Source organism: Dendropsophus ebraccatus, chromosome 7, assembly GCF_027789765.1.
Source record: "Dendropsophus ebraccatus isolate aDenEbr1 chromosome 7, aDenEbr1.pat, whole genome shotgun sequence".
Lineage (NCBI taxonomy): Eukaryota > Metazoa > Chordata > Amphibia > Anura > Hylidae > Dendropsophus > Dendropsophus ebraccatus.
Genome location: NC_091460.1, coordinates 75,508,200 through 75,524,110, shown reverse-complemented (window position 1 = coordinate 75,524,110; position 15,911 = coordinate 75,508,200). Strand labels below are relative to the sequence as shown.

General features: G+C 44.9%; 1 protein-coding gene across 1 annotated transcript in view; it reads right to left on the bottom strand.

The window, feature by feature from the left end:
• GPM6A (glycoprotein M6A) overlaps positions 1-8,856 on the bottom strand; it is a 224,098-nt gene extending 215,242 nt beyond the window's left edge. Inside the window, exon 1 of the mRNA XM_069977799.1 lies at positions 8,630-8,856. Within this exon, the coding sequence (XP_069833900.1) occupies positions 8,630-8,633 (4 nt within the window). The 5' untranslated portion in view covers positions 8,634-8,856. The remainder of the gene's footprint in view (positions 1-8,629) is intronic.
• Between the last annotated feature and the right edge of the window lie 7,055 nt (positions 8,857-15,911).

Genomic DNA, 15,911 nt, shown 5'->3' with positions numbered 1-15,911 from the left:
CCTTTGACCCACCAAGAGGTCCTGCGACTGAGACCGAGCCCTACCTTTGCAGAGGACTGTGATTTTTGTGATGAATGGGAAACTGCCTTGAAAGTATGCTCTGACACACTGATTAGTATACTCATTCGGAAAAGGGATAACCTTGTCAACGTAATTTCAGATAAAATAGACAATTGCATCAATGAGTTGGTCCCACTCAAACATCTACCTGAGTATCACCGCTGGGATAACAAAACTACCAACAACATTCGTCAATATGAAAAAGAAGTGTTACATAGGAAACATGGCAAACTAAATAGGGACAGGAGTGATTACAGTAACAACAACATAAAATTTTGGTTGAAACCCAAACACGATATTACAAACCCACATACACAGCGTCATGCTTCCAAACAAACACAGCAGTTTCGCTCTGCGAAACCTCAGTTTAGATCCAGAAAATTTATGCCACGTAATCCCAAAGCCATAACTGTCACAACTTCTCTACCTACCTGCTCTAATCCAGATCCAGCCAAATCACAGCTCAACCCCATTACTCCCAAACAGAGTATCCAACCATCTGCACCTATATCCAATAACAGTGTAGATACACATTCACACATCGTATCATCTACATTACCCACTATCTCTCCCAACTCTATTCCACCTGAATTGTTAGCCTATTTGAAGGAAGGTTCCAATCTACCGCCCCCATTACCTTCTGGTCGTTTTGAAGAAGATACTTCCTTTGAAGACTCTCTGCTTACTATCCATCCTACAGCCAACACACCACACAAGTCGCCTAGCAATTCAGAACCTATCTTTTTCACTCCTACCCTCTCACCACAGTTACCCTTAAACTATCCATTAGACACGATTCTAACTGAACTTGATCAGATCTCTTTTTTAGGACTTCCTACCGAAGTCCGTCCCAACACACCATTACCCTTAACCAGGGCTCTACCCAGTCTAGAATCTGTACACATAGCAGCCCCCCTCAGCCAAAAAAGAAAAGGAAAAGGGGATCCAAGGGAGGGATTAGGAGATCCCAAAAGAGAAAAAAGAAACAGAATAAATCCCCAACCCAGTCTGCAACTAATAACTCACATTCCTCCACCCGCTTTGACACAGTAAAAATATTCAATTTGTCAAAGTATGTATTGAGTGACATTGAGACTAGTATTTTGGAGAAAGGTTTATCTTTTTGTCCGACCACCAGGAGTAAAGATTTTGATCTCTTTCTTGATTTGAATGCCTACATTAGGAAACTGACACTAAAGAGACATTTCAATATGAAAGCATCCAGCGCTGTTCTACCACACGCTACCCCCACTACTCCTACCACAACCACTCCTTCAATCATAACACCACCACCAATAGCTAGTGGACTTAAACCTAAGTCAACTTTTTATCCGATCCACCACAGAGGTAATTTTTTGGACTCTTTCTCTGCTCTGGTGATGGCAGATTTCGAAACACTACTTAGTGAGCCCAGCAGATATCCACACAACTTAACCAAATCCGAAAAGACAGCACTAAAGAATCTATCTGCCAATGATTCTATTATAATTAAATCTGCAGATAAGGGGGGTGGCATTGTCATTCTTGAACGTGAGGATTACATCAGTGAAGCCACCAGGCTACTTTCAGATACTGAATTCTATACCACTTTGTATTACAATCCCCTTACACAATACATCTCTGAATACAACCTCCTGATATGCAGTGGCCTGGCTAGTGGAATACTAAATAAACAGGAGTCAGACTTCCTCTCTGTCTCTGAACCAGCTCTATCACTCTTCTACTACCTCCCCAAGGTGCATAAAAGCCTCACTAAACCTCCTGGGAGACCCATTATTTCTGGTATAAACTCACTAACTTCCAACCTATCACAGTATGTTGACACTCATCTTCAACCATATGTTCAGAAACTACAATCCTATACACGTGACACTGCCCATTTCATAGAACAGGTCACCAAGGTACCATGGAAGGAAGGTTGTCTCCTCCTATCCATGGACATTTCATCACTCTATACAGTGATCGACCACCAGTTAGGTATCGACAGTGTAGCCTACTTTTTACAACATGATCCCAGTATGCCATTTCAGCAGGTGGAGTTTATATTGGATAGCATTCACTTCATATTAACACATAACATCTTTCAGTTTGATGGTCGGGTCTTTAAACAGCAGAAAGGGACCGCTATGGGCAGTAAATTTGCGCCCAGTTACGCTAATCTATTTGTTGGCTGCTTTGAAGACAAATACATCTATACCCACCCATTTTTTTCTAAATGCCTGTTGTACTGCAGATTTATAGATGATATATTCATTGTTTGGGATGGTACTAATGATGAACTGGGTCAATTCATTTCTTATATCAATTCCAACACGTGGGGGCTGGTTTTCACCTCTGACATCTACACAAATAATGCCCAGTTCCTTGATATTGTGGTTTTCCATGAGGGACTCAAGATCTACACTAAAACTCACTTCAAGGCTGTTGATAGTAACAGCTACCTGCATTTCAATAGTGCCCACTACAAAAAGTGGCTGACCAACATTCCCTTTGGTCAGTTTCGCCGCATAAGGCGTAACTGTTCCAAGCTCAGTGACTTCAGGAGCCAAAGCACGGTCCTTGCAAAAAGATTTGCTGCCAAGAGATACCCATCTAATCTCATACTAGACTCAAAGAGTAGAGCATCCAAACTAAGTCAGACCGAATGTCTACTACCAGGAAAAAGAAAAGGTGATGAGGCAGCATCCAGTTACAATACAAATTTTATCACCATGTTTACATCAGATAATAAAGGGATAAGGAACATCCTTAAGAAACATTGGGCTATACTACAACAGGATCCTTACCTCCGTGATGTCCTTCCCTCTAAACCTCAGGTCAGCTTCCGACGGTCCACTTCTCTTAAGAATATACTTGCACCCAGTAAACTACGGAAGAAGAAAGCAAACCCTAACAAAAAACCCCCCTTCTCTCTTTCAAAACCCCTGGGTAGTTTCAAATGTGGTTTGGGAAACTGTAAGTGTTGTGCAAGTATATGCAACAAAGCCACTAACTTTAAATCCAATGTCACAGGGGAGGTATTCCCAATTAAAAGCTTTATGAACTGCAGCTCGTCTTATGTTGTGTACCTATTGGAATGTCAGTGTGGTTTGCAGTACATAGGACGCACTATTCAGACTTTGCGTAATAGGATTAACAAGCACCGTGCCAATGTTACCAACGGCTTCTGTCTACATAGTGTTTCTCGCCACTCTGTAGAGTGCACTCAGTGCGACTTCTCCAAGTTTTCCCTTATACCGATTGAGCATATACCCAACGATGGGGGCCAACGCTTCCAGTCACTTAGGAGAAGGGAAAACTTCTGGATTTTCAAGCTTAAGTGCCTGACCCCTCAGGGATTAAATGAGTACATTGAAAATGTTCACTAGGTCACTTCATTCCAGCACATGTATGTATTTATGTTAATATCTATATGCAGGTTATATGAAAGTTTACATTTTTTATTGTGTTTTATAATATATGTATTTATATTTTAAAAATTTTTTATGTAACTATATCTCATAATTTATACTTACCTCTATATATCATACATAATGTCTACTACCAAGCTTATCATGGACTGTGTTGTCCTACCATGATCTATGCTATAGCTCCTGTGCCTTACTGGGAGTAGCCATATCATACCTTGTAGCATCCCCCTGTACATTTATCCTACATACCTGTCCCCCTGCTCCCTAATGTGCTATTTTTCCCCCACAGTGCCATCCCTATCAGCCTCTGTCTCCCAGTACCAGCACTAGCTCCTTGCTTCTCACACTATAGTTCCTGTGCATTAATGTCAAGTAGCTACATGACTCTTGGAGCTTGTCAATGTTATATTTTACCCATTCTCCCACTGATGAATACACTGTCTCTGCCTGCCTCTTGTCTGCTCAGGGATTTACAGCCACAGCAGGAGATGCTATCAGTGCCTGTCTCTGTCCTCTATTTATTTTATGTCCATCCCAGCCATTGCTGCTGCTACTGTGAGCTATAGCTGCTATCTAAAGAGCAGCAGATTTAGCCTTAGTAGACTGATTCCAAGGTGTCAGTGCTTATGGAACTTCACCCTTCATTTACTTCTAAGCTGTTTACTTCTGTTTACTCTCACTCCTCTTGCTGCTATGATTGGTGACTCAGTTACACACCCCCAATGTATATATATTTTTTATGATGATGTATGTTTAGCACCCTTCTGTTAGTTTATTTGTGTATTTTGAATGTAGCCCCGCCCCTAGGGGGCGTGTCTGGCGCCAATTCCAAGGATTGCTGTACTATTTAATACCTGCCTATCCACACCATTGTATGCACTGCTATTCTGATGAAGAGGACCTCTGTTCCTCGGAACGCGTAAATATTGTGCACTTTTAATAAATATTTTTACTTTATTCAGCCTCTATTTGGAGTCTTTTGGGCAGCGCTAACATTTATGGATTAGCCACGCACCATTTTTGTACCTAGACTAGCCTTATTCCCACGGGCCCCCACTTGGGAGCATCCCGTTTGGGCTATCCTAGTTGGCCTGCAGCCCTGCACTCTCCACCGAAGCACCATATCCTGGCATCTTCTGAAGACCTGGTACCCATTTGGGTGATATGCATAAAGCCCAAGGGGCTTGAAGGTGAGCACCCCATCAGCACCTTGCATTTTTAACTGACTTGTTTGTACGGTATCACACGAGGCGCTGCTGCCTGGCTTTTTTCTCTCTCCCTTGTCTTTGACCCACATCGACAGACCTCTCCCTAGTCAGGCAATACCCTGCTTTGCACTAAAGAGGGGAAACAACCCTGAAAAAGCTGTCTGCAGAAATCTTTCCCTTTGGAAAGATAAATTGGCTTGGCATAAAATCCACAGTCAATGTTCTAAAACGCTTAGACTGAGTGAGACTTGACTCATCTCTTGCTCAAGAGGTGTAAGAGCTATTTTGCATATCCTTTCTTCCTAGCATTCCCAGTAGGGCACCAATCATCTGTAAGCCTCCAAACATCTTTATGACAAACTCTCCTTAGGGTACAAACCCACTTGCCGGATCTGCAGCGAGTCTCCTTGCTGCGTTTTTGCAGCGAGACTCGCTGCAGATCCTGGCCCTATACTTTCAATAGCAGAGAAACTCGCAGCAGGGATGTACATCCCTGCTGCGATTTTGTCTGCAGCCCGCCCCATTAACCCCCCGGCCGCCGGACATTATACATTACCGGGTCCCCGTTCCTGCTTGCTTCGGGGCTCCCGGTGTCTTCACGGCCCGCCCGGCCAATCAGTGCGCTGCGGCAGGGCAGCGCACTGATTGGCCGGGCAGAACGTGCCGGGAGCCGCCGAAGCAAGCAGGAACGGGGACCTGGTAATGTATATCCTGCCCGCAGCCCCGGCCGCCCCCCCCGCAGCCCCGGCCGCCCGATCGCCCCCCCGCAGACCCGGCCGCCCCCCCGCAGCCACGGCCACCCGATCGCAGCCCCGCAGCCCCGGCCGCCCGATCGTCCCCCCGCAGCCCCGGCCGCCCGATCGTCCCCCCGCAGCCCCGGCCGCCCGATCGTCCCCCCGCAGCCCCGGCCGCCCGATCGTCCCCCCCGCAGCCCCGGCCGCCCGATCGTCCCCCCGCAGCCCCGGCCGCCCGATCGTCCCCCCGCAGCCCCGGCCGCCCGATCGTCCCCCGGCAGCCCCGGCCGCCCAATCGCCCGTCCCCCCGCAGCACTGATCGCTTACACGCCCCCCTGCAGCCCCGGCGATCGGGCGGCCGGGGCTGCGGGGGGACGATCGGGCGGCCGGGGCTGCGGGGGGACGATCGGGCGGCCGGGGCTGCGGGGGGACGATCGGGCGGCCGGGGCTGCGGGGCTGCGATCGGGTGGCCGTGGCTGCGGGGGGGCGGCCGGGTCTGCGGGGGGGCGATCGGGCGGCCGGGGCTGCGGGGGGGGCGGCCGGGGCGGCCGGGGCTGCGGGCAGGATATACATTACCAGGTCCCCGCTCCTGCTTGCTTCGGCGGCTCCCGGCACGTTCTGCCCGGCCAATCAGTGCGCTGCCCTGCCGCAGCGCACTGATTGGCCGGGCGGGCCGTGAAGACACCGGGAGCCCCGAAGCAAGCAGGAACGGGGACCCGGTAATGTATAATGTCCGGCGGCCGGGGGGTTAATGGGGCGGGCTGCAGACAAAATCGCAGCAGGGATGTACATCCCTGCTGCGAGTTTCTCTGCTATTGAAAGTATAGGGCCAGGATCTGCAGTGAGTCTCGCTGCAAAAACGCAGCAAGGAGACTCGCTGCAGATCCGGCAAGTGGGTTTGTACCCTTAAGGAGAATTGGTACTTCTTTGAGGCATCCGTTTTTCCATTGACTTTAATTATAAAAGAAACTGATCCATTTTTTTTTTTCTTTTTGGATGGACACAAAAACGTGGTCAACCACGTTTTTGTGTCCATAAAAAAAAAAACGGATCAGTTTTAATCCTGTTATTTTTATAATGGAAGTCAATAGAAAAATGTATGCACACAGTTGCACTAGGGTTTCCTTTCACTTGTACAATTTTCTCCAATAAGCCTATCATTTGCATATAATATTATATTCACACATATAAAGTTTTATTCAGTTTCACTATGTCTGTCACTCTGATCACTCCTTGCCTCTATATAAGATGAAACCCGAGGTTACTATATAGAGGCAGTGAGTGACCGAGTGACAGGCGTGTGCAGCAGTGCTGAGGGATTATAAATCATCATGGAGGTGTGAAAGTTTGGGAGAAAATTCTTAGTACTGACAAAATAGCATAAGTATTAATATTATCATCTGGCAACTAAATATTTTATGTCATTTACAAACAAGTGCTTTAAAACCAAAGAATTTGATAATAGCAATAACTGTGATACCTTTTCTCTAGGATTACATAGGCAGAACACAATAATCTGAAATAAAAATGAACGGCCTGAGCTGGGCAGAGTTAAATAATTACACAATCTAAAATGGTCTTCTGCCAAAGAGCTAAACAAGCCCTCAGCACACAGCAGTGAGTATTTCTCACAAAGCTCAATGACCATTAGCATCTGCGAGAAGCCAAATGCTTACAGTTAATAAACACTTCATAAACCATGCAAGATGTACAAACATTCAAAAGAGCATCTCTTCATATGTCTATGACTTAGATGTTATGTGTATATTATTGCTCTCAATGTATAGTAACACACACACTTGTCACAAAACTATCAATGAAATAAACATACATAATGCTCAGACTTTACAGCCGTAAAGATAAAGGTTACAATGTAAGTAAATGTAGATACATGTCATTAATTACAGATGGTAGAAACAATACATGGTCTTAAATCAAGCCTTGCCTCCATACACTTGGCCAAATTTACTAAGAGGTCCAAACCTTTTAGTAAATCCGGCCAAACCTGCACTGAAATTGCGCAAAAATTTATGCCATGTATATGCCTGTTTTCATGTGTAAACCATTATAAATTAGGCGTAGTCACGCCTCCTCGTCCCATTGCCACGCCACTATCCATAAAGCAAGCAGGGTTTACGGCTGTTGTACGCCAGAGAAAAGGGTCAAATCTGCCCCTTTTTAGTGATCTATGCCACGGACGAAGATTGATAAATCTGGTCCCATTTGCTAAGTTAAGAGTTAAAGAGAATCAGAGTAATTGACATTTTGGAGAATTCAAATTGTAATGATTCTCTTATCTTCCCCACTGATAAAACATTGCATAGTGCAAAAATGCATATCTATAATAACCAACTGCATATGACCATTTTAAGGGGCATTTTAATTAAAAACATTTAACATTCCATGACATTTCATCATATATTTATAATTGCTTGTGGCTTCACTACTGGGACCTACACAATTCCTAGAAAAGAGTCCTGACTGCTCTGTTACTCATCATAGCACATGTACTGTATAGCTTTAAAAGTAGTATAGAAAAATCAGAGGACTTATAAAAAACTAAATAGATAATGCAGTGGAGACTGCTGGAATGCTATGAAGCAAAATTGAAAAATTCTTAGAATTCCCAAGGACAAAATTGTCTGTTTCAGAAAGAAAATAGACTGGATGCCAAAGTTTCTATCTCTTCAACACCTCTCCACATGTTTCCCTGTAAATTAATTTATTTGTGAAATTGCTTAATTTGTACAGTCACTTAAATAGTATTCACATTCATGAAAGAGGGACAACAGAGCTGAGTGTGGCAACTATGCAATGTGTAACTTTCAGTGACCGTCTATACATGCCTAAATATTTCCCTACAAAAGCATATTCAAATACGCAAAAGCTTTGCATTTGCTTCTGTCCTTAAATGAGGTCATATCTGATCTTATTAGTGTCAGTCATGCACTTTTGTACTTTGTTAGCCAATGCCCAATGGGCTATTCAATAGATGTATGTTAGCAACATATTTTCAAAAACTGTTACATTAAGAGCTAGAATTTAGAAAGACTATATCCCCTGATCAAATAGTTATTCCTAAACATTTCAAGCAGTAAACTTCAAACAAGGAGGTTTCAAACAATACAGTAAGATTACAGTTCTTTGCATTATTCTAAGAATATAGTTACAATGATGAGAACATACTGTAGTTGCAATGAGAATGTGTAGTACTCACCCATTATAGTATTTCTCACTCTGCAATACAGCTGGAGTGTCAAGGAATGCAGAAATATTTGCTATTCAGTTGTCCTTTGCTTCAATATTCTGCACATGTCCTCTATTTATTCCAAATTACAAGCCTTCTTTCAGAAGTCTGTCTCCTATTGTAAGGAGAGATGTGTATGGCTTGGCTTAATAGAGCTTACAAGCATAGAAGAGTCAAATGCAGTTTCTTTTCCAGCAGAAGCTTCCCAGGAAGTGCTTGTCAGCATGAAGCCTTTGGACTAGAAACATCCAGAGGGAGGAGGTCTTCCTAATACTTTCAGATCTAATAGTTTAGCTGGTTCACACTAGTTCCATAGAAATGGTTGAAATGTCAGGTGTCAAAGGAGAAGAAGTGGGTGAACCGTATAGAAATCCTATTAATTCCAATTGTGTACTGTATATACTTCTAGCATTATCCCAGGTGTAATGTTAATAGTATAGAAAATAATGTATAATACTATATAATGTATTAGGCTGATTTGGGGTGGAAATAAAAGTGATGTGAGCAATTGATTGATTACAATGCTGAAATAGCTTTTAGTTTTACAATAGCCCAAGTACTAGAATTTACCACAGATCAGACCAGGCTTTTATGGTGACCTAGCACATAGACAAAGTTGCCAACTTTGAAAAGGAAAATCATGGGGATATCAAAGAATACAAGCACTGGTGGGGTTCATAGCATTACACACAAACATTTTACTATACCCTTCCCATATATAAAGGATTGTTTAACAGAAACATCTACCCAGGGCTAATGTATGGATGGATGTCCAGAGAATGGAGCTGTTAACTTAGGGGCCCCTTAACTAACACTGACCCTCAACCAACTGTAGACTGACTCTAAATGTGAGAGAAAACAGACACATATGCCTTTTGTGCTAAGTTCTAGGTTCTGTTTAACTTGTTATAGTGCTTGAAAAGCACTATATTGTAATCCGTATTCTTCTTCTTCTTCTTCTTCCGTTTCTTCTTCCAGCCATTTTTCTGCGCGTAATACAGCCCGAACCGCTTTGTGCACACACTCCGTTCAAACTGCATTTCGAAGCCCTCAGCGGTGTGTGGTGTGCTATCTATTTTTCGTTTCGATCGGATTTGTCGTTTTTAAAAAATTTACGTTAAACGACCGCAAATTTCCCATACAAAATAATGGCCCATTGCAAATAATGGCCACACTCTAACCGCTGACAGCCAATCACAGCACATATGCAAATAGCTGAAATATAGCAGCCAATAGGAACTCTAAGGTCTCGTCATGCAATGTATCACACCATCCACAGTCACATGTCCACTATTGGCCAATAGAAGATGTAATATATGGAAGGTCCTTAACGATTTTGTCTCCCCGACATAAGTAAGATTGTCATGGTAACCGAGCAATGATCTTTACCATTATAAGTACTCAGATCGCTCTTAAAGGGACCCAGGTCACCCTTAAAGGAACGCAAGTCGCTCTTAAAGGGACCCAAGTCTCTCTTAAAGGGACGGGAGGCATGTCGCTCTTAAAGGGACCCAAGTTGCTCTTAAAGGGACGGGAGCCATGTCGCTCTTAAAGGGACGGGACCCAAGTCGCTCTTAAAGGGTCCCATGTAGCTCTTAAAGGGATCCAAGTCGCTCTTAAAGGGACGGGACCAAAGTTGCTCTTAAACGGACGGGACACTCCAAAAGGTATGGGACCCATGTCGCTCTTAAAGAGACCCATGTCGCTAGAGCGACCTGGGTCCCTTTAAGAGCGGCCCGGGTCCCTTTTAAGAGCGACCTGGGTCCTTTTAAGAGCGAAATATGTCCCTTCAAGAGCGACCAAGGTCCCTTTAAGAGCGGCCCGGGTCCCTTTTAAGAGCGACCTGGGTCCTTTTAAGAGCGAAATATGTCCCTTCAAGAGCGACCAAGGTCCCTTTAAGAGCGAAATTGGTCCCTTTAAGAGCAACCTGGGTCCCTTCTAGAGCAAAATATGTCCCTTTAAGAGCGACCTGGGTCCCTTTAAGAGCAAAATATGTTCCTTTAAGAGCGACCTGGGTCCATTTAAGAGCGAAATATGTCCCTTTAAGAGCGAAATATGTCCCTTTAAGAGCGACCTGGGTCCCTTTAAGATCGAAATATGTCGCTTTAAGAGCAAAATGGGTCCTTTTAAGAGCAACCTGGGTCCCTTTAAGAGTGCAATGGGTCCCTTTAAGAGCAAAATGGGTCCCTTTAAGAGCGATCTGGGTCCCTTTAAGAGCAAAATAGGTCCCTTTAAGAGCGAAATGGGTCCCTTTAAGAACGAAATGGGTCCCTTCAAGAGCGACCTGGGTCCCTTTAAGAGCAAAATATGTCCCTTTAAGAGCAAAATATGTCCCTTTAAGAGCAAAATATGTCCCTTTAAGAGCAAAATTTGTGCCTTTAAGAGTGACCTGGGTCCCTTTAAGAGCAAAATGGGTCCCTTTAAGAGCGACCTGGGTCCCTTTAAGAGCGACCTGGGTCCCTTTAAGAGTGACCTGGGTCCCTTTAAGAGCAAAATGGGTCCCTTTAAGAGCGATCTGGGTCCCTTTAAGAGCAAAATGGGTCCCTTTAAGAGCGACCTGGGTCCCTTTAAGAGCAAAATATGTCCCTTTAAGAGCGAAATAAGTCCCTATAAGAGCAAAATATGTCCCTTTAAGAGTGAAATATGTCCCTTTAAGAGCAAAATGGGTCCTTTTAAGAGCGACCTGGGTCCCTTTAAGAGTGAAATGGGTCCCTTTAAGCGCGAAATGGGTCCCTTTAAGAGCGAAATGGGTCCATTTAAGAGCGAAATGGGTCCCTTTAAGAGCGAAATATGTCCCTATAAGAGCAAAATATGTCCCTTTAAGAGTGAAATATGTCCCTTTAAGAGCAAAATGGGTCCTTTTAAGAGCGACCTGGGTCCCTTTAAGAGTGAAATGGGTCCCTTTTAGAGCGAAATGGGTCCCTTTAAGAGCGACCTGGGTCCCTTTAAGAGCAAAATATGTCCCTTTAAGAGCGAAATATGTCCCTTTAAGAGCGAAATATGTCCCTTTAATAGCAAAATATATCCCTTTAAGAGCAAAATGGGTCCCTTTAAGAGCAAAATTGGTCCCTTTAAGCGTGAAATTGGTCCCTTTAAGAGCAACCTGGGTCCCTTTAAGAGCGACCTGGGTCACTTTAAGAGCGAAATATGTCCCTTTAAGAGCAAAATGGGTCCTTTTAAGAGCGACCTGGGTCCCTTTAAGAGTGAAATGGGTCCCTTTAAGCGCGAAATGGGTCCCTTTAAGAGCGAAATGGGTCCCTTTAAGAGCGAAATGGGTCCCTTTAAGAGCGACCTGGGTCCCTTTAAGAGCAAAATGGGTCCCTTTAAGAGCGACCTGGGTCCCTTTAAGAGCGACCTGGGTGCCTTTAAGAGTGAAATTGGTCCCTTTAAGAGCGACCTGGGTCCCTTTAAGAGCAAAATGGGTCCCTTTAAGAGCGACCTGGGTCCCTTTAAGAGCGACCTGGGTCCCTTTAGGGTACAAACACACAGCAGATACGCAGCAGATTTGGTGGTGCAGATTTGATGCTGTGTTCAGTTATTTAGATCTTATCTGCTGCGTATTTACTGCGTATCGCAGCAGTAAATACGCAGCATATATGCCGTGTGTGTTTGTACCCTTAAGAGCAAAATGGGTCCCTTTAAGAGCGATCTGGGTCCCTTTAAGACCGTAATGGGTCCCTTTAAGAGCAAAATGGGTCCCTTTAAGAGCGACCTGGGTCCCTTTAACAGCAAAGTATGTCCCTTCAAGAGCGAAATATGTCCCTATAAGAGCAAAATATGTCCCTTTAAGAGTGAAATATGTCCCTTTAAGAGCAAAATGGGTCCTTTTAAGAGCAACCTGGGTCCCTTTAAGAGTGAAATGGGTCCCTTTAAGAGCGAAATGGGTCCCTTTAAGAGCGAAATTGGTCCCTTTAAGCGTGAAATTGGTCCCTTTAAGAGTGAAATTGGTCACTTTAAGAGCGACCTGGGTCCCTTTAAGAGCAAAATGGGTCCCTTTAAGAGCGACCTGGGTCCCTTTAAGAGCAAAATGGGTCCCTTTAAGAGCGACCTGGGTCCCTTTAAGAGCAATCTGGGTCCCTTTAAGAGCAATCTGGGTCCCTTTAAGAGCAATCTGGGTCCCTTTAAGAGCGAAATGGGTCCCTTTAAGAGCAAAATGGGTCCCTTTAAGAGCAAAATGGGTCCCTTTAAGAGCAAAATGGGTCCCTTTAAGAGCGAAATGGGTCCCTTTAAGAGCAAAATATGTCCCTTTAAGAGCAAAATATGTCCCTTTAAGAGCAAAATATGTCCCTTTAAGAGCGAAATATGTCCCTTTGAGAGCAAAATGGGTCCCTTTAAGAGCGACCTGGGTCCCTTTAAGAGCGAAATTGGTCCCTTTAAGCCTGAAATTGGTCCCTTTAAGAGGGAAATTGGTCCCTTTAAGAGCGACCTGGGTCCCGGTAAGAGCGAAATATGTCCCTTTAAGAGCAAAATATGTCCTTTTAAGAGCGACCTGGGTCCCTTTAAGAGCGAAATTGGTCCCTTTAAGAGTGAAATATGTCCCTTTAAGAGCAACCTGGGTCCCTTTAAGAGCGAAATATGTCGCTTTAAGAGCAAAATGGGTCCTTTTAAGAGCAACCTGGGTCTCTTTAAGAGCGACCTGGGTCCCTTTAAGAGCGATCTGGGTCCCTTTAAGAGCAAAATGGGTCATTTTAAGAGCGACCTGGGTCCCTTTAAGAGCAAAATTGGTCCCTTTAAGAGCGAAATTGGTCCCTTTAAGAGTGAAATTGGTCCATTTATGAGCGACCTGGGTCCCTTTAAGAGCGAAATATGTCCCTTTAAGAGCGACCTGGGTCCCTTTAAGAGCGACCTGGGTCCCTTTAAGAGCGAAATATGTCCCTTTTAGAGCGAAATATGTCCCTTTAAGAGCAAAATGGGTCCTTTTAAGAGCGAACTGGGTCCCTTTAAGAGTGAAATGGGTCCCTTTAAGAGTGAAATTGGTCCCTTTAAGAGCGATCTGGGTCCCTTTAAGAGCGAAATGGGTCCCTTTAAGAGCGACCTGGGTCCCTTTAAAAGCCATTTGGGTCCCTTTAAGTGCAACGGGGGCCCTTTAAGAGCGACCTGGGGCCCTTTTAGAGTGAAATTGGTCCCTTTAAGAGTGATCTGGGTCCCTTTAAGAGCGAAATGGGTTCCATTAAGAGAGACCTGGGTCCCTTTAAGAGCGACCTGGGTACCTTTAAGAGCGACCTGCGACCCTTTAAGAGTGACCTAGGTACCTTTAAGAGCGACCTGGGTCCCTTTAAGAGCGACCTGGGTTCCTTTAAGAGTGACCTGGGTCCCTTCAAGAGCGAAGGGACCCACGTCGCTCTTAAAGTGACCCAGGTCGCTCCTAAAGGGACCCATGTCGCTCTTAAAGGGACGGGAGCCAAGTTGCTCTTAAAGGGAACCATTCACATCGTGGCCCCCGTTAGAAACAGACAAACAGTTACATAAAGGTCAATATACTTACCATATCGCTCCCGGTCCCGTCCCGGATCTCGTTGTTGACACAGAGAAATCACCGATTCTTCTTCTCCCGCCCATTATGGTAATGAGCTGAGATGAGTCCAACGTCCATAGGAAACGACGGACGAGTCCAACTTATTCATGAGGTCCTCTTCTCGTCGCCGCCCATCCACGCCTCCTGGAACTTGATTGACGTCTTCAGTCTTCAGTCTCCTCACGAATTCTCGCGCAGGCGCCGTTGCGAAGGTCTCGTCATCTCTTCTGCGCCTGCGCGGTAAACAGGATACGTGCTTGTGACGTTCCTGTGTACCGCGCATGCGCGAAGTCCAACACGTCACTTCAGCTCTGACAATCGGCGCACGCGCAGTAAACATTGAAGCTGTGGAGCGGCTTCAATTGTGAACTGCGCATGCGCCGAAAACTACCGTCACGGCGCCTGCGCGGGATCCGGCGAGAAGAAAGAAGACGAGGAGGAAGAAGACCCGGCGTCAATCAAGTGTCGGAGGCGGGGAGAAGGCTGGACTTCGGGCCGGCGGCGCTCATTACCATAATGGGCGCGAGAAGAAGAATCGGCGATTTCTCCGTGTCAACAACGAGATCCGGGACGGGACCGGGAGCGATATGGTAAGTATATTGACCTTTATGTAACTGTTTGTCTTTTTCTAACGGGGGCCACGGGGTGAATGGTTCCCTTTAAAGGGATGGGACCCAAGTCGCTCTTAAAGGGAAGGCACCCAGGATTAAAGTTAAATGGAAGTCACTGGTAAAGGGGCGCTCTTTTCAAGCACTATGTATTTCCCTGGAAATGCAAATCTAGTTTATTAATGATATTAATACACATTAATATTGACACCATGCTTTGTAGTACAGTACAGTCTATAGAAGATGTGCAAATGTTACAGGATGACTTTGGAGGAGATTTATCAAACATGGTGAAAAGTGAAACTGGCTCACTTGCCCTTAACAACCAATCAGATTCCACCTTTCATTCCTCAGAGGCTCTTTGGAAAATGAATGGAATCTGATTGGTTGCTAGGGGCAACTGAGCAAGTTTCACTTTACACCATGTTTGATAAATCTCCCGTTTAAGCGTCCACTTGGTAAATGAGGTTCAGTGTGGATAAACGTAAAGTTATGCACCTGGGTACTAATAACCCGCATGCATCATATGTCCTAGGGGGAGTTACTCTGGGAGAGAAGGATCTGGGTGTACTTGTAATAGACTACAGAACAGCACACAATGTCAGTCAGCTGCTTCTAAGGCCAGCAGGATATTGTCATGCATTAAAACAGGCATGGACTCTCGGGACAGGGATATAATATTACCACTTGAGGGTGTGTTCCAACGTACAGGATCCGCAGCAGATCTGCAGCAGATTTGATAGTGCAGATTTGATGCTTTGTTCAGTTATTTAGATTAAATCTGCTGCGGATCTTCTGCGGGTCTGATACGTGTGAACGTACCCTTATAAAGCTTTGGTGCGGCCTCATCTGGAGTATGCTGTCCAGTTTTGGAACCCGATTCATAGAAAGGACATCCTAGAGCTGGAAAAGGTACAAAGACGGGCAACTAAACTAATAAGGGGAATGGAGCATCTTAGTTATGAGGAGAGATTAAAAGAATTTGATTTTAGTCTTGAGAAGAGACGTTTAAGGGGAGATATGATCAACTTATTTAAATATATAAATGGCCCCTACAAGAAATATGGGGAAAAGATGTTACGGGTAAAACCCCCTCAAAGGACAAGGGGGCACTGCCTCCGCCTGGAGA